The sequence below is a fragment of the Xenopus laevis genome, chromosome 4L, assembly GCF_017654675.1.
Source record: "Xenopus laevis strain J_2021 chromosome 4L, Xenopus_laevis_v10.1, whole genome shotgun sequence".
NCBI classification, from domain to species: Eukaryota; Metazoa; Chordata; class Amphibia; order Anura; family Pipidae; genus Xenopus; species Xenopus laevis.
Genome location: NC_054377.1, coordinates 30,813,304 through 30,832,021, shown reverse-complemented (window position 1 = coordinate 30,832,021; position 18,718 = coordinate 30,813,304). Strand labels below are relative to the sequence as shown.

At 36.3% G+C, this 18,718-nt stretch overlaps 1 protein-coding gene across 1 annotated transcript in view; it reads right to left on the bottom strand.

Moving 5' to 3' along the window:
• Window positions 1–2,519: 2,519 nt before the first annotated feature.
• actn3.L (actinin alpha 3 (gene/pseudogene) L homeolog) overlaps window positions 2,520–18,718 on the bottom strand; it is a 39,138-nt gene continuing 22,939 nt past the window's right edge. Inside the window, 19 exon segments of the mRNA NM_001093023.1 lie at window positions 2,520–2,837; window positions 4,001–4,159; window positions 4,921–4,986; window positions 7,082–7,228; window positions 8,022–8,201; window positions 8,717–8,851; window positions 9,928–10,110; window positions 10,428–10,568; window positions 10,735–10,843; window positions 11,021–11,171; window positions 11,779–11,926; window positions 12,221–12,451; window positions 13,222–13,314; window positions 13,457–13,542; window positions 14,404–14,485; window positions 15,028–15,106; window positions 15,471–15,558; window positions 17,480–17,566; window positions 18,226–18,345. Of these exon segments, the coding sequence (NP_001086492.1) occupies window positions 2,679–2,837; window positions 4,001–4,159; window positions 4,921–4,986; window positions 7,082–7,228; window positions 8,022–8,201; window positions 8,717–8,851; window positions 9,928–10,110; window positions 10,428–10,568; window positions 10,735–10,843; window positions 11,021–11,171; window positions 11,779–11,926; window positions 12,221–12,451; window positions 13,222–13,314; window positions 13,457–13,542; window positions 14,404–14,485; window positions 15,028–15,106; window positions 15,471–15,558; window positions 17,480–17,566; window positions 18,226–18,345 (2,444 nt within the window). The 3' untranslated portion in view covers window positions 2,520–2,678.

Below are 18,718 nucleotides of genomic sequence, written 5' to 3'. Positions count from 1 at the left end.
CCATTTTTCCACCTATTACAGATGTTTCTATGGACAAAAATTCTGTCTCTTTGAAGGTAAAAGACATGTTATGTCATTCAACCAGCAGTGACATCATTCTTCTAAATATAGATCTGGAAACTAAATGGGTCATTAACTAGAAATGAAAATATAGTATCTAGAAGAAATAAATCAAAGGCAACTGGACATTTAGAGTTTTTCTTGAATGTGTTTCACTACTCATCCGAGTGACTTCTTCAGTTCAACTGAATTGGTAGGGACTTTCCCAACATTTAAACCCTTGAGGGTAGTATAGTCACAGATATCCAATCACAATGGTTCCATTGAACTTCAGTAAGGTGTTGGCTGAAACTCACAGATGTGTGGAAAGTGTGATCCAGCCACAATAATACCATGATTTTCATCAAGGCAGGTGTTCATTTTTCAATGTACATGACTGGAAGTGTGAATTGTTCAGCCACCAGGGTAAGGATGTCAAAGCGGAATTGTATGTTGATGACAAGCGGTTTTGAAGGCCACTTCCTCTGTTCAAAGATGGTTTTTCCACTTTGGCATGAAAATAAACCAGGCCTCACAGTAGTAGTAGTGTAGTAGTGAAATGATTATGTCATCAACAAAACTCTTAAATCTTATAATTTACAATTAATATTCCCTCTTATGTTACAGGACATGTAAAGCCTACATTTTAGTACCATGTACAGTATATGAGTTGGGCATAACTTCCCCTCCCAAGCCACATCATTTATACTTAATGTCTGCATATATCCTCTCCATTTGCCAGAGCAATCGCATTTTCCAAAAACAAACAGCAGCTTTCACCCAGCAGACATTTTCATCATCACACATCATCAGTAACATTGACATCTGCAAACAGGACATGTATGCTGTAAAGTTCATAGAAAACAAGCAGTCAGCACACCAATTATCACTTCTTCGTTAAGGTAGTGCACGTTCTTCCACTGTAAGTGTAGGAACATTAGAACAGCACCAAAAATGATTCTTATTTAAAAAGCCTTTATTAGGGAATTACAGCTGTAATACCCTAAAACACTAATAAATGCTTTTTAAATAAAAATAATTTTTGGTGCTGTTCTAACGTTCCTGCAGTAAAGTTCATGCAATGCAGAATGCAGGTTTACACAGGCACAACATACTTATAACATGCAGTATAAGTTCTGCTGGGGATGAGCACTGTAATGGTTAAGATGAGCTCAGGAGAGGTGGTTAGGAGAAAAAAATAGGATAAGACAGCAAGAGTTTCTATGGGAACCAGTAATGTTATCTCTTCTTTAGCTGTTAGACTGTAGGGTGTGTTTAGTAATCTAAGCTGAGAAGAACTGAGCATGCTCATAAGCCAACAGCCAAAGTAAATTCCTTAGGGAGGGGGCAGAGTGGGTTAGAAGAGGAGAACGAAGAATTGAGGAAACGGCACACAGAATTGAATGCAAAAGGGGATATACCCCTATAGATGTATTGTGTCAAACAGAACAACGTTTCGGGGGCAGGCCCCTTCGTCAGGGGGCCTGCCCCCGAAACGTTGTGCTGTTTGACACAATAAATCTATAGGGATATATCCCCTTTTGCATTCAATTCTGTGTGCCGTTTCCTCAATTCTTAATTTCCTGTGAACCCAGGGGAGTGCCGTCTCCCTAGAGGACTGAGCACCAGATTATTGCATACGAGAAGGCCTGGGAGTGCATACAAATTCTACTTAGAAGAGGAGAAGGCATTCTAAGTGAAGGGAAAGCTGCATCCTTAGTGTTAACCTTTTAATAACCAGAGTGTCTGTCACTGATTACATTTCTGTGGGGGAGGGTACATGTCCTTTAAAAGGAATTTGGCATGGCAGAATATTGTAATTTCACACATATGCATACAAATATAGCCATTAAAATGAGGGGACCTTATTGTATTGATTTTACACATTTGGTGACTTTTTTTGCCAATGGATCTATTTCTAGATATGAGTATTTCTAAAATTAGTTATTGGAAGGAAGTGCTGGTTTAAAGAGATGCTTGTAACTTATTCAAATGTGAAAATTAAAATGCAAAGTCTAACTTTATTAAAATACAGCAATAATGTTCACAAACATATATATATATACACTCAGGAATAATACAGAATAAAATATAAATGTTGAAACATTTGTGCAAGCCAGGGATCATATACTGTACCGTGTCTGTGTTAAAATAAAATAAAAAATAATAGAATGGTTGTCGCTTGACTTAATAAAAGTAACAGTGTTTTTAATATATGGGAGTTACCTACCATGTTGCATATGAACCAATCAAAATGATTTGCCCATTGACATGCTTCCTGCTTTTGTTCTATCACATGTCCAAGAACATTGCCACTAGTTACAATTCATGGTTATCCTTATTATTTGGTATTGACAATTCTAACATGATTCATTGCTAGTGATAAAACTTTGTCATGACATAAGCAATTTGGTTTGTTTGACATGGGGCACGATTGAGAGTTCATTGTGTCAGTGGTATCACAAATACAAGACGGCTGCTTCATTTCAATATTGGTTTAATCATCAAAGTGTATATATATGTTGCTGTGCAATTAATGCTACATTTTAAAAAGGTTTTTGACTTTGACTGAAAGGTCAGACATCAATACATGTTGAAATGGCTGAGCATGGGACGGTCATGGGAAGCAATATTTTCTTCTATAGATCACTCTCTCCATACAGAGCACTGGAGAATGACATATAATCCAGAGCTCCTGACACTGTGTCTGCACCAATGTACTTTGTCATGCGGCTGATGCAATATTCTGCTTGTTCAGGTGGCAGTTCTCTACGCAGTTCGTCAATAGTGATATAACTCTGCAATACAAAAGAATAGCAGATTAGCCCAACATATGCAATCCCCTGTTTTATTGCAAATAAACAAATGTACAAAATCAATTTCTACTTAAAGGGGTATGCGATTATAGTTAATATAGGTGTTACAATTAGAAACTACAGATAGGTTTTTACATACAGTATGGTGCAGAAAGTACACTATTCATTCTGGTGGGTAAAAGATGTGGTTGTGCCAGATGCACAAATCTGGGTGGCTTCATCCAAATAAAAAAATCTTCTTAAAATATTAGGTATTCTGATCGCAACTGTAATACCTAAAGTTTTGCAATATAAAACCTAAGAAGAATAATCCTCCACTTTGGAATTGGTCTTTTTGGGTTCAATGTATAGTAGGTAGGGATTCATCGAAACCAGGATTTAGATCAGTATTCAGACAGGATTCTGCATTTTTTAGGAGAATTTGGATTAGGCTGAATTCACATGCCTGGCCGAACCAAATGCAAATCCTTAGAGTCACATGACTTTTCCTTACACAAATAAGAAAGTTAAAAAATGTTGTGACCACACGCTTATTGCAAGATTCTCTTTCACCCTTTCTTTCTCTGATTTGCATATGTAAATTAAGGTTGAGATTCAGTATTCAGAGTCTTTCACAAAGCATTCAGGGTTCAGCCAAATCCAAAAAAAAGTGGATTCGGTGCATCACAAATAGTAGGTGCCATGTAAATACCTGGTATTTTAAAGGAATTGTTCAGTAGAAAAATAAAAACTGGGTAAATAGTTTGTGCAAAATAAAAAGTGTTTCTAATATAGTTAGCCAAAAATGTAATTTATAAAAGACTGGAGTGACTGGATGTCTAACATAATAGCCAGAACACTACTTCCTGCTTTTCAGCTCTCTTGGTTTCCACTGATTGGTTACCAGGCAGCAACCAATCAGTGACTTGAGGGGAGCCATATGGGCCATAACTGTTTGCTTTTGAATCTTAGCTGAATGCTAAGCATCAATTGCTTCTGATTTTAAGATAGCTTTAAATAGATGCTAGATAACTTGTAGAAATTATACAGGTAGCCTGTTTTATTCAAAGGTCTACAAATGAGGGTGAAAGGATTATTGCACTATTGTGAGTGCATACATGATTTGGCAAATAATGACATTATGGTTATTCTTATTTCCTACTAACCTTGTCAGAAGCCAGAATCTTGAATGAGGCCACAACTTGTTCAGCAGTGTCTGTTTCTGCTGTCTCTCTTGTCATGAAGTCAATGAAAGCCTGGAAGGTTACAGCTCCTGTATTGTTGGGATCAACCAAAGTCATAATACGAGCAAACTCAACTTCACCCTAAAGTAAAATAAAGACAGAACAAAAATGTTTGATGATGACTGAGATAAATAAAAATGTTCATACACAGGATGATGTCTTCGTGCAAATGACAGAGAGTCTAGAAAAGTAAAGAGAATCAAAATGCTGCAAATAACTGTGTAAATGCCTTTTTAAAAGTAACTAAATATCTGACCAAGGAAGATGTGATCTACAGCACCTCACTCGCCTAGCCAGACAGGATGTTTGATAGCTACAGGGGATATATTTAAACATGGCACCCATTATAAAGGTACAGAGGTTCAGCATGTCATAGGGTGCCTCAAACTTTTACTGGACCTTTAGAGTAAAAAGTTATTTTCTGAAGGTGTCCCTGCAATTGTTGCCAAAACAAAGTTTGAAATGTGACCAGTGGTAACCGATCAGGTAATTGAGTTAAAGCTAGTCATACAGAAGGATCTGCCAGTATAGTGAAAATCTACCCACTCTAATGATGATCCTATCAGACTGATCTGATTGGTTTGCCTGTTCAATGGTTCAGTGGCCACTGGCTGACAGCAGTGATCAGATATTGATCATCGAGGAGATAATTTTGGGCCAACACACAGGCTAAATGGCTGCTAAGTTGTCAATCCTGGTCAATTTACAGAGGATGGTCACCATGTTTGTGCATTACCCTAACTGTGTCCTTATGAGGAGCTGTTCTAGTGAGAAGGACTTGCTGCCTTAGAGAGTTATTTAGTTAGCTTTTCTCAGGGCATCTGTTTCCAGAAACTGCTTACCAGATCATATCCCATGGAAATAAGACATGCACGGAAGTCATCTGGGTCCATCATTCCGTTCCTCTTCTGCAAATAAAAATAAATATGCACATGAGATGATTGGTTAGATAAAGAAATTGGTTATATTATGTGAAAATAGCTAGTGAATGAAAGGGCAGGTGCTACTCTGAGCAGCTCTACGGCAGTCTCCTTGGTCTGTTCGATCCCTACTCAGTGCTCCTGCCCACCAAGAACATCATATAGCATCGCCTCTGGTGGAGGAGCCTTTAGCTTTTATTTATAGCTTATATTTGTTACATTTTTATGGGCATAGAATCTGTTGTTAAATAACTTTGCCTTATGGAGTATCAGTTCTTAACCATGAAATTGTTATTGTGTAACATGATGCCAATATGCAGAGACTTATGCTAGACTGCATGCCAAAGTGCTAATTGCTTTAAAGGGGTGGTTCACCTTTAAGGTAACTGGTATTATTTTATAGAACCATCAATTCTAAGCAACTTTTCAATTGGTTTTCATTATTTATTTTTTATAGTTTTTCTTCTGACTCTTTCCAGCTTTCAAATAGGTGTCGCTGACTCCCTTCTAAAAAACAAATGCTCTGTAAGGCTGCAGATGTATTGTTATTGTTACTTTTTATTACTGATCCTTCTATTCAGGCCCTCTCCTATTCATATTCCAGTCTCTTATTCAAATCAATCCATGGTTGCTAGGGCAATTTGGACCCTAGTTACCAGATTGGTTAAGATGCAAATTAAAGAGCTGCTGAATAAAAAGCGAAATAACTCATAAACTTTCAATAATAAAAAATGAAAACCAATTGCATATTGTCTCAGAATATCCCTCTTTACATCATACTAAACCTTATCTCAAAGGTGGACAACCCAACTATTCTTGCCTGTGAATGTCAATGCTGAAGTTTTCACTAAAGTTACATAAATATGATAACAGTAGACGAGATGAATTGCAGCGTTTTAACGAATGAAGTCAAAACACTGTTTAGGCTTTTAGCTTAAATTGCATAATGTTAATTAGAGCTTCTGAAGCAAATTTATATACTTTAAAAGTACAGGTATAGAATCCATTATCCATAAACCTGTTAACCAGAAAGCTCAGAATTACACAGACTCAATTTTAATCAAATAATTCACATTTTTAAAAATGATTTCCTTTTTTACTGTAATAATAAAAAAGTCCTTTGTACTTGATCCAAACAAAATCCAAACTAAGATATAATTAATCCTTATTGGAGGCAAAACAATCCTAATGGGTTGAATTAATGTTTAAATAATTTTTTAGTAAACGAGGTAGGGTGATCCAAATTACCGAAAGACCTCTTATCTGGAAAACTCCAGGTCAAGAGCATTCACCCCTAACATAACACACCTGTATATGATAATGATACATTTATTTTAAAGTTATGAAGATCCTTATTTTTTGTTGTTACTGCCATGTTTAATTATTAATGATCTTGTCTCAAGTGCTCAAACAGGATATTATTTATTAGAGAGGGTGCAGAAAAGGGCAACTAAGCTGGTAAACGGTATGGATAATCTTAGCTATGAGAAAAAAACTGGCCAAATTGGAGTTCACGCTGGAGAAGAGGAGTTTAAGGGGTGATATGATAACTACGTATAAATATATAAGGGGAATCATTTAATAATCTCTCTAATGCTTTATTTACCAGTCGGTCTTTCCAGCTAACACAAGGTCACCCATTCCAATTAGGAGAAAGGAGATTCTGGCTAAATATTCGGAAGGGTTTTTTTTACAGTGAGAGCTGTGAAGATGTGGAATTCTCTCTCTGAATCAGTCGTACAGGCTGATACATTAGATAGATTTAAGAAGGGGTTGGATGGCACATGGGTTCATGATTTTTTTTATCTAACTAAAAATATACTGCCTTGTGTTTTTGTATGGGCCATCACTAAGACTTGGCTCTTACTTGCCTGTTTTTCAGTTGATTTACAAAAAGTATATTTTTTATAATGTTAAGACAAGTTTAACACAAATATTTATCTTGACATAAATGTCCAAAACAACTTTTGAGTGAAAGTTTGAATTACAAGATGTCTAAAAAGGTGCCAATGTTTAAAAATGTTTAAAGAGTTAGACCAACTTGCATCACACATAATTGTATACCTGTATTGGGTATACTCACTCTGTCAAAGTGGTTGAAGGATGCTCTGAACTCATTCATTTGTTCTTGGCTAATACCCTTGGCATCACGTGTCAGGATCTGGTTTTCAACCTCATTAATGGTCCTGGCAATTGTTGTTAGAAGCTGCTCCCATCCTACGCGAATATGCTGAAGAAAGGTTAACAAGTGTTAAGTGTATGATGTTGGCAAACTTTGACATTTTCATTAATATGCTTCAAGATCTTTTTTTCTGGCCTAACATGGATCAGTGATGCTGGAAGATATGCTGAAAGGTTGAACCTGTTGCCTCTTTTTAATGTACGTTTAAGATGTTGTTATGTAATTGTTTCATTTCCAAAACAGTTCCAACACAACAGTTCCAAACACAAACAAAATGTGGCCATACAGTACATAATCTGTCCCGGTCAGTACTCCATGATGGATACCCTAAAAGGAGCCATACCAGTGGAGTCACCACTATACAGCAGACTCTGGGTATGTTCCAAATACACGTTCCTAAAGTATGGTGACTATGTGTTGTTTCTTGTAGTCTCCTGTATAAGATGTAGCATGGTAGGCGGAGAGAGAACACCATAACAATCTTTAAAAGTTTTTTTTGTGGTAGTGTCAAAGCCATTGATTTTTATAGTGGAGATGATTTCTATGAAATGAGCACATTTAGAATCATGTTTTACAGATATAGTAGAAAAAGTTGCACAGTATGGAAAAAAAAATTGCGGGAAAAAATGCCCATAACTTTAATATGTTTTGCAAATTTTTGCAGTTTAGCTTGTTTTTTAATTCGCCCATCACTAGTTTTGAGTGGCAAATTGAACAGTGTAGAGGACACAGTTATAATAAGCAAATATAAAATTTAGAACTTGAGTGCATGAATACCTTTTTAATGCTAAAACTGCTGATTTGCAAAACGTTTTTTATTTGTATACATTGCTATTCTCACCTCCATGCTGTAGCTTGTGTGCTTGTTATCAAAAATGAGAGATTCTTGGATGAGTTGGTGGTCGCCTTCTAGCTTATCAATGTTGGATTTGTAGGAGATGATGTTCTGCTCATACTGTTTGAGATGGTTCATCTGATCTTCCAAGGAAGCACTGATGTCCACAGAGATATGACCAATCTCCTACACAAATTAGGAAGCAAGGGTTAGAGCCTTAAGATTAGGCATTTGTGGGTTTTTACATTTGGTAGGATTAATAAAGCTTGCTGAGACTGGTCATATGATAGAACTGAATAGACCACATAGGGACAGATTTAGCTAAGGAAGAACAAAATGGGACTTATTTTGCATTCCAAAGATGATTTTAACTCCTATCAACTACAATCACACAATCTGTAATTAAGGAGCCAGGAAAACCATATAAGCATGTACTGTAAATCATGTTGAAAGGCTAACAGCAAAAGTGAATGATCATACTGTATATATGATTAATTTTACATGATCTTTCTGGAGTAAAAGCAATAGGGAATCTTTCTAGTCTAATGAATCTGCATGGGGCAACATGCAGACTGTAAATATTAAACTAGCAAGTAGATGTTATCACTCTTGTAATATAAGCAATTACCTATTATAACTGTGAATATAATTTCCTATATTATATATCGTGATATAATCATTTAGTATCATTTTAGACTGACCTCCATCTTGGTCTGGATCCAGGGCCCTATCACATTGGCTTGTGCTGCAAACTGGCGACGAAGGCGCTCATTAGCCTGCTGACGGGCAAGCTCCTCTTGCAGGGTTTGGTCTCTGTGAGGAACCAGTTGTTTCACCTACATAATAAGGATAATGGAAGCGAATATAAAATGGCATGCTACAAAAAAATTATATTAACCACAATGCTATTTGATGGGGTATGGCATTTTTATAACATGCATTCCTTACTTGTAATTATGAGCATGTAAGCTGATATGTGTGCATCAACCTTTAATTTTTCACACTTCTATAATAACTGATTGGTGTCTAACTTTACAGGCCAATATAATTTAATATTTGTCTTCATGCCTGTATTTGTCTGATGGAATTTTTAAAGGAATTCTGTTATGATTTGTATGGTGTAGTTTTTATTTCTAAATTACACTGCAAATAATTCACTGTACTATACAAACTTAATTTCTGACCCAAGAAGTGTATTTTTTTTAGCTTTAATATTGGTGTGTAAGCAGTCATCTCTGGTCATTTTGCCCAGTCATGTGCTTTCAGAAAGAGCTGCACTATGGAATTGTTTTCCGACAGGCTATTTTTTCTTCTACTTAATGTAACTGAAAGTGTTGCAGTGGGACCTGGAGTTTAACTATTGAGTGCTGTTCTTAGATCTACCAGGGAGCTGTTATTTTGTGTCAGGGAGCTGCTATCGGGTAACCTTCCCATCGTTCTGTTGTTAGGCTGCTGGGGGGAGGGATGATACCCCTCAAATTTGCAGTACAGTAGTAAAGAGTGACTGAAGTTTATCAGAGCACAAGTCACATGACTGGGGGCTCCTGGAAAACTGACAATATGTCTAGTCCCATGTCAGATTTCAAAGTTAAATATAAAAAAATTGGTTTGGTCTTTTGAAAAATGGATTCAGAGCAGAATTCTGCTGCACTATTAACTGATCATTTTGAAAAAAAAAAAAAAAGCCATTATTACTATTTGGGCACAATTTGTCTTATCACAACCCATTGCCCTACTATAACATACAGCATCCAAGTTGGGATAGACTGACACAATTCAACTTGGTAAGCACTGTGTCCGGCCCATAACAATTACTTTGTTTCGTATGTCTAAGTATTAGAAACTTTGTATGTATGTTGAAGCAATGGTAAGTGCTGACTCCATGACAACATGACACCATTGTAGCACTTACCGTCTCCCATTTATTGGAAACATCAAGGTGGGTGAGGTTAGTGTATGGGTTAATTCCGGACAGTTTGATTCCATAGGTCTGGGCAATTTTCTGGATCTCAGCCTGGATGCCCAAAATTGACATCTTCTCTTTATCTGCTTCTGGAAGTGTGGCCTTAAACTGCTCATGGGCTGTAATGAGACTCTAAAGAAATAAAATAATAAAGATGAGTTTAGTAAATTGAAGTTTAATTGGGCTAAGTTATTAGAATAGGATTGTGATAGGCTAATGCTGCACAAAAATGTTAGAATATTATTAGATAATTTATAATATATATATATATATATATATATAATTTATAAAATATAACTATTGCAATAATTTATAAAATAGAACTATTGCAGGACTTTGAGAATAGAATTCCCCCATGCCCAACAATGTCTTATTATACACCTGTGTGTATCTTTCTTATTCCTTTGGTTAGTTCATCCTCCTTCCTCCTCCCTGTTTCTTTTTTGTACCTGGATTTCCTCAATGCTGTGTACGATAAACATATCTTGCAGATCTTCTACAGCTCCATCCATCCAGTTATTGAAAGGAGCTGCTCTCTTGGCAAACTCCAAGTACAGCTGGTCAATGGTCTCCAGAAGCTTCTCTACACGCTATGAAGAAAAAAAAAATACAGAACTTATTATACATCTTTGGAAGATTCATTCCTGGAAAACTGTCTGATTATCACAATGAAGCCTAATATTTAAATTCTATTCCTATTTAGCATATACCACATAAATTTACTTTTTGATTTTGGCCAAATCACTTTTCCATTACCTCCAGAGCATCTCTCCTCTTCTGTGTAAGGGTGCCCAAATTATCCCACTGGTCACAGATGGCCTGGCATCGGCTGTTAACTGTAGCAGCATCATGGTAGTCTAGCTCACTATAAAGATAAGTATCAGTTACTCAAAGTTCCCAGCTTTTGCTCAGCTCACAAGTTCTTACATCTATTATATGTGTCTTTATAAAAATATAATTGATATAATATCATCCTATTGCACATCATATCTCATATTTTACTTAATAATGTGATCCCATCTTTAAATCTCAGCAAACTCACTTTAGCTCTTGGGCAATAGCAGCAATCTGCTCAACACGGTCCTGGTGGGCAGCCAGATCACTTTCAAATGCTTCATGTTTTCTCACTAGAGCTCGGATCTCCATAAGGGAGGCTGATTCATAATCTTTCTGGGTCAGCAGTTCCTCCTTTCCTGCATTATATGAAGGTTTCGATAAGGGTTGGGTGAAATAAAGATTAGTGTGTAACATATTAGGTGATGGTTGGGTGAATGATGTTTCAACATGGGTTCAATGAATAGGGATTTTGTTAAACATACTTTTTGCTTGATGTATGAATTAAGAAATATCTATGACTTTTGTTTTACAATTTCCTGCTTCTTCAGAATAATTACAGATCGAGAAAGTTAACCAAATTACAAGTCTATCAAACTCCCAGTGTAAAGATCTCCTCCTTATCTGTTACCTGAAACACATCCTGCAGCTGGGGGAAATTAGGTTTGTTTATACAGAGCCCACAATATTTTTAAACTAACCATACTGATTAGAAGAAGATGGGAGCTGAGGTAGTAAGGTTACAAACAATACAATGATCCACAAGTAGATAGACCTTGGATGGAAAAAGCATCTATATAAGTCTATAAAAGATTTCCAAGATAATTATGATAACTACATTACTGGACTTTTCACAGTATTTCAGCATATACTCTGTATGTTACATTTTGGTGTCTGTTTTCCTTTAAATATGGAAAGACTATGAAATGAATTTATACAATGACATTTTGCTGGTGTCTACTTTACCTCTGGTCCAGGATTCATGCAGAGTAGCTTTCTGCTTAAACTTCTCAGCCAAATGCTCCAACCTTTCCAGTCTCCTGATTTCCATCAGCAGCCACTCTTCATATCCCTTTTCTACCTGCTCCAGTCCTTTCCAGGCATTGGCAATGTCCTAATAAAATATGGAAGACCTATAAATAAATGGCTCCTTATAAAATTATTTGGTTTTGTAATGAATCAGTTGAGAAGCAGCTAATCATAAGTTGCCTTTGTTATACGCTTAATAACTATTTTTTTTAAAAGATGTTATTCGATTTATATATTTGTTTTTTTGTTAACAAACATAAACAAATAATAAAGAGATAAAACAGCTTTTTTTAATGATGTGTCACATAAGCACAGATTTTATTTGTAATCATAAATTACAGTGCCAAAAGTTGCAGCTACACACCACTTTCTAACTTACAGACACCATCTTTCCTTCAGAGGGCATGAATGCAGGACGATTGCTAAGTCTCAGCTTGGTCTGCAGGGTGTTAAAGTTGATCTCCAGCTGACACTTCTCTTGCACACGAGGAGGTTTGTGAACCCTTCTGTAGTCCCTGAAGTCTTCCAGTTTCTTCTGCATGGAACCCATGTCCTTCTCTGGGGTCCTGTTCTCCAGCCAAGGGATGGTGCGACGGATCCATTCCAGGAGCTGAGGGGAAAAACATATTAGATCCAATTTTAGTTTGCATAAAAAAAAGTTGAGTTTGATAGAAATATTGTTGTTCTTCTATATAGAGAGAGGTGGTCTGGGTACGATTTCTGAACATAAAAATGTGGCGAGCAGAAGTATATCTTTGTATCAGCAGGAGCTGAAACCCCCTCCTGGCCTCTCCTCTTGCCTGAACCTGCTCTGTCCAATCCAAGTGGGTGAAGGAAAAGATAGGGGACTAAAATGTTTTTTAAAGGGGGCCAAGGAACCAAATGTACACCACTGGTGGAGAGCAAGGATTTGGTATGTAACTAATTTTCATTTGGAGATCATCACACAAAGAATCTCTGACAGAGTTCTCTCCTAACACTCTCCAAGATCTGCACGATTATAGCAAAAATATTGTCTGTTTATCTCATATTTTCTCATAAAGCTTGTACAAGTCAATATTTTTCCTTGATCGCTAGCTGACCTTAAAAACAATATATATATATATATATATATATATATATATATATATATATATATATATGTGTGTGTGTGTGTGTGTGTTTGCTACGTATAAAATTAGGTAAAATCAGCAATGGATTAACACGAAAAGAGACTTTTATATAATGCCTTGTTTTTTTGTATGTCATCTGTATGTTCATTTTATACACCCATCTATTGTACAGTGCTGTGAAATATGTTGGCACTTTATAAACATGAGTAAAATTAAAATAATAATATTAATAGTAATAATAATAATAATGTGCATGGGAAATGGTTACCTCACTTGCTAACTTTTCATATTCCTCCATCAGCTTCTCATTTTCCTGGTTTACAGCTAGAACTTTACAGATTCTGTTTGCTGCTGTCTCAGCCTGTGGGAGGAAGCACAGTATAGTATAGTTAATGCTAGTATACTACACAAAAGGCAGGAATATCCTGTGGTAATGACTTGTTATAAGTGAATGAATGAACATGCACCCCATAAAACTCAGTAGAAAATGACCCCTTATTTACCTGCTCAGCTCCAGCAAATGCATGGTAGAAGCAGGACACATATGTCATAATTGCCTTTTCATCTGGCTTTGGAGTATTCACAATATCTAAGGAAAAGGGCAGAACAAATGTAATCAATGAAAATGGTAACTACTAAACTACACCCAGCCTCCTTCCAATTATTTTAATCTATTCCTCAGGAACAAGTAGGAAAATACAATTCAACACACACACACTTCAGTCACTTGGTGCACAGTATATAGGTTGGCATCTTCCATTGCTGAATACAAGAATACCGGCACAATATTTCAGTACAGGTATGGGACCTGTTATTCAGAATGCTTGGGACCTGAGGTTTTCCAGATAATGGATCTTTCCATAACATTCCTTAAGTCTACTAGAAAATATTTTAACAATAAATAAACCCAATCGACCCAGTCTTGCCTCCAATCAGGATTTATTATATCTTAGTTTGGATCAAGTACAAGGTACTATTTTATAATTACAGAAAAAAAATGAAATCATTTTTAAAAAAATTGATTATTTGCTTTAAATGGAGTCTATGGGAGACAACCTTCTTTTAATTCGAAACTTTCTGGATAACAGATTTGAGGATAATGGATCCCATACCTGTATCATAACCCTTTGCTAGGTGTTCAGTAGTAAATTTTACCAATTATTGCCACTTGGGTCAACCCAAAAGTCCATTCAATAAAAGTCAGACTGTGATTGAGAGGTTTTCCACTGGAAAACTTCTTCTGTATTTTAAAATGACGTTATGGCAAAGCTTGCATTAAAAAAAATTACAGAGAATAAAACAGCTTAACACCCCTACAGTGGGGAGATCACAAGTCTTGCAGAGAGACTGGGATTTTTGTTCTGGCTTTGGGGCCTGCTCAATCCCTGTAACCTAGCTAGCCCAGGAACTAATGCAAGGTTGTATTTAAATCAAATAATTTACTCCTTACCCTCTGCATCTAACATTTTGGGGATATCCAAAAATTTCTCTGCAACATCAAAGGCAGTGTTGAGATTACCAATGGGATCATCCTGTAAAAAATACATAGTCTGGTTAACAATATTACATACATATTTAACTGTAAACACTGTGACTTTCAATCAAATTACAGGCAGACAAAGGGCACATATATCACCCTTATAAAGAGTGTAGAGTTCCTCTCCTATACTATAACATGACACATAAGAGAACATACAAAGAACCACACACATTATGCAGAGATGACTTTGACTATAGAAACCTGCTGCATATAAAAGTAGCCTATAGATCACTGCCATGGACAAACTGAAGGGGTTCTGCAGTATCAGGTACTGGAAATGAAACATAAATATTTATAAAGAATGTTTGAATTCATTTGTATCCATTCGAAAACACACACAAAATATACACACCACAAACAAGGGCATTTAGTTAATTTATATAAAGCCTGTACAAAATAGAATTAATTCTAAGAGCAGCTATCATCAGAAGTATGTGATAGCAATACAGGGGTATAAGAAAGGTACAGTGTATATCAGGCATGCAAACAAAGGGATATCAAAGATGTGTTAATAAGGAAAAGAGGCATGGAAACCTTTTTGAGTTTGGAGTAGTCAATCAGGTCAGGTCTGTGTCTGTGGATGAGTGCACACAGTGCAAGTCCATCCTTCCAGCTTTAGATATCAGCAAGAAGAAGAAAAGAAGCAGGAAAAGAAGAAAAAGAAAATGAAAGTGAGGAAAAAAGAATATGAATATTATTTCTGGTTGCTAGGTCTCTTGCAGCTAGGGAACAGTTTTATAATCAAAATGGAAAATTTGTAGCAGAGGGCTTAGATGTGAGCTACGTCATAGAATGAAATTAGTATTTAACAGACCTTTGGTCCAGTGAAATTAGTATGTAACTGAATCTGAGGCCAGTAAAACTATATCACACTGATGAACATATTTGTGAACAAGCGAAAATGGAAATGTTTCCTTTATTGTCTGATTCCTTATGACAATGCATAGAATAATTCCTGTAAATAATAAATGTCTTACCTAATGTGGAAATTCTGTACATTGACATTTCTGTAAGGAGCTGTTTTTCTTTGACACCAGAGCAGCAGACCTTCCTTTGCAGAGGTTTCTATACAAGCAGAATATTTCTATGAGTAAGGACCAAACATTGGCAATACCATGATAAAGGGGCAGATTTATGAAAATGAGAGATTAGAACTCGCCACACTTTCTATACATTCATGTGGGATTTTTAGAAGCATAATTTTTTTTACAGGAAAGGAAAAAGAAACCCCACCAATAGTTATGATTCTAAGGTTGACAGGAAAATTCTAATAGGTGATGCACCCTACTTATTTAACACCAATAATTCATAATTCATAATTTTTAGAAGCATGTTTACCATGTTGGAGTTCCCCATTTGATAAATGTAGCATCAGTTAACACCACTGTGAACCTGGCCAGATCACCAACATATGTGCCCAACCTCATTAATGCTCACTATAACTTTCATGGAAGCAAGTTCTTCAACTATTTTCCAGCACAGGGGCTTTTACAGAAGTTAAGGAAGAGCCAACTACATAGTACAACATAGTAGAATTCTACACCGGGTCAGGTACCCATGGAATACCCGTAAAGTGTTCGGGTATTGGGGGCGGTGAAGGCAGTCCACAGGTAACCCTGCAAAGGTGTGGGCTTCATCCCTCCCCTGTGGTTCCAGCAGCTTTATTCCCTTTTTGTGCAGTTTCAGCACCGGGGTGACGTCACTTCTGGTCCAAAGAGACGTCACTTCCAGTTTAACATGTATCCCGGGTCAGAAGGTAAGTTGGATTATTGCTGGTCAAGTAGCCGATTTGTGGGGGAAATTTGCGGGTTGCTGGTCTGGGTTGTGGCTCAAAAAAAAATGGACCTGCACTTGTCTCTACTACATAGTACCCTCGGTTTTAAAATAAAATGTTGGAGAAGCAAGCATATTTTTGGAAATAAGCTGTAAATTCATTTGTTATGTTGCCGTTATAGGAAAAGGAAACAAAAACACATTTTGGGTCATGGATACAGTAGAGACTAAATGGACACTAAGGTGGAGACTAAATAGTCCTTTGTCTCTTCCATGTAAGTTAAATACTTAAAGATATAGAAATTATAATGACTCTAGGGTAGCGCAAAACAAAAAAGTATAATGATTGAAAACCTAAACATTTTATACTGATTATAACTATTGGCCAATATATGCTTTGATCGATAAATACCAAGTAGGCTGGAAAATTTCAGTACTTCATTTCAGGCCAAGTTCAAACCAATCCCTGACCCAGTTGGACAGCTATCATATCTAAAACAATTTTTGTTACAATTTTCTATCACAGGGATGTCAAACCCCACAGGTTGGATTACCAAGGGCCTTCACTCAATCAACCCACTAAATGGAAAAAATCATTTGACTGTACATCAAAATAGGTGTCATATTTTAGACCGGTAAGACTGGTATGTACATACATATTAAATCTCATTTATGCATAAGTAATCATAATTATTACACGATAAGTATATAAACGTTAGAATTAACCAAATTAGAAATGTGATGCCTGGGCCAGTACCTCGATGACACAGTGTGATTAAGAGATGATCATTACTTTGGTTGTCAAAATGTTAGTGGGAGCCCAGGAAACGCTTAACCATTAGATCCTAACTGTCCGTCATGAGATATACCACAAGTTTGAAGTGGTCAGTTGGAGTTGGGGTTTGTAGCAGACAGATACTGGGCAACCACTGAAGATGCTACAGTGATGGCAGGGTTACAGATAATAGCTACTTCTGTGCACAGGTAAAGAAAAGCATCCACTAGGACTCTTCTCCAGACTGCCTCACAGAACAAAGCCCAGTACCTGAAAGAGGCAATTTCTAAACAGAGGTTCAATTAGGAATCATTCATCTCTGGGACATAAATGTTCTTTGGTGTGATCATTAATACTTGTGATTTAGTGGTGAGCTAAACCATCCTCAGCCTATAAATTTGCATTTAATAATAATCCCAGAAATCTCAAAAAACTCACCTTCAACAGAAATATCTTGAATTGCAAAACGAAGAATGATAGTCCAGATCATACCCAAGGTCATTTTCAAGTTGCCATCAACAATTTCTGAATAACATTTTTAAAACATTTTTCTGTTACTAAAAAAACTGAATTTACAGCATGCATGAGTGCAGATGTTTATATAAATTCATAGCATTTGGCCAACTATACTGATCTTTGTTTTTGTGTAATTCCATTGCACACAATCACAGGACCAGGGGAATATTTTTTTGAATGAAAATGTAATATATCCAAGCAATGTTTCCATAGATATTAATTAAATAAATGTCAGTGGTTTTAAAGTGGTTTTAAAATTGAATTGCATTTCAATTGAAAATATAATTTGTCCATCCTTACCTGCAATGCTTGTGACTCTTAAAACAATGCAGCTGAAGTCAGCTGTCCTCCTGGCATGTCCTCCCACAATGCCTTGCATACTTAATTATGAGTCTGTCTTAACCAATTGCTTTCTGCTATATAGCCAAAACCAGAAGTATAGCAGAATATAGAGAACAGTAAGGGGCAAATGCTGCTTTCTAAAGCCTTTATAAACAACCCAAAACCCGTACCAAGTTTGTAATAAACGTAAAAGTTGTTTAGAAAATGTAATGTGAAGGGCACATTCATAGCTCATTTTGCTGTGTAGCTCATTAGACACCAAAAAGAATATTTCTATATTCCACACTGTTCAACAATATATAGGCTTCTTACTTCAGTCTACTCACCCTCAGCACCAATAGACACAAGTTTCACCCCTTTGCTTGCAATATAGTCCAGAGCCTTGTTCACATTGGCAATCTTATGGAAACGCATCTTTCCTTTGTCTGGTTTGGGCAGTCTCTCACCTGAAAAGACCAGTAAACTGTATTAGATCATAGGTGAATCCACGATTTCACCTTATTTATTATTTGAAAAGCACAAATTAATCGGTTCGGGGGATTTTTGCCCAAAAAGTCTAAAATAGACGGATTTTCAGGCTAATTCCATCCAGCATCGGTCTTTAATGAATCCTGAGAATTTTAATTTTGTTTCCACTAAAAATTCAGATTTTATAGTAAAAAAACTAAAATTTTTCGAGTTTTTACCATTCGGACTTTAATAATTAACCTCCTTAATATAGTATTAAAAGATGTGATAATGTTGATCCACCCTTTTGGTTTTTCCATAGTACAGTATAATGCATAGAATATTTGCTTACTGTCCCCTTCTATCACCAGA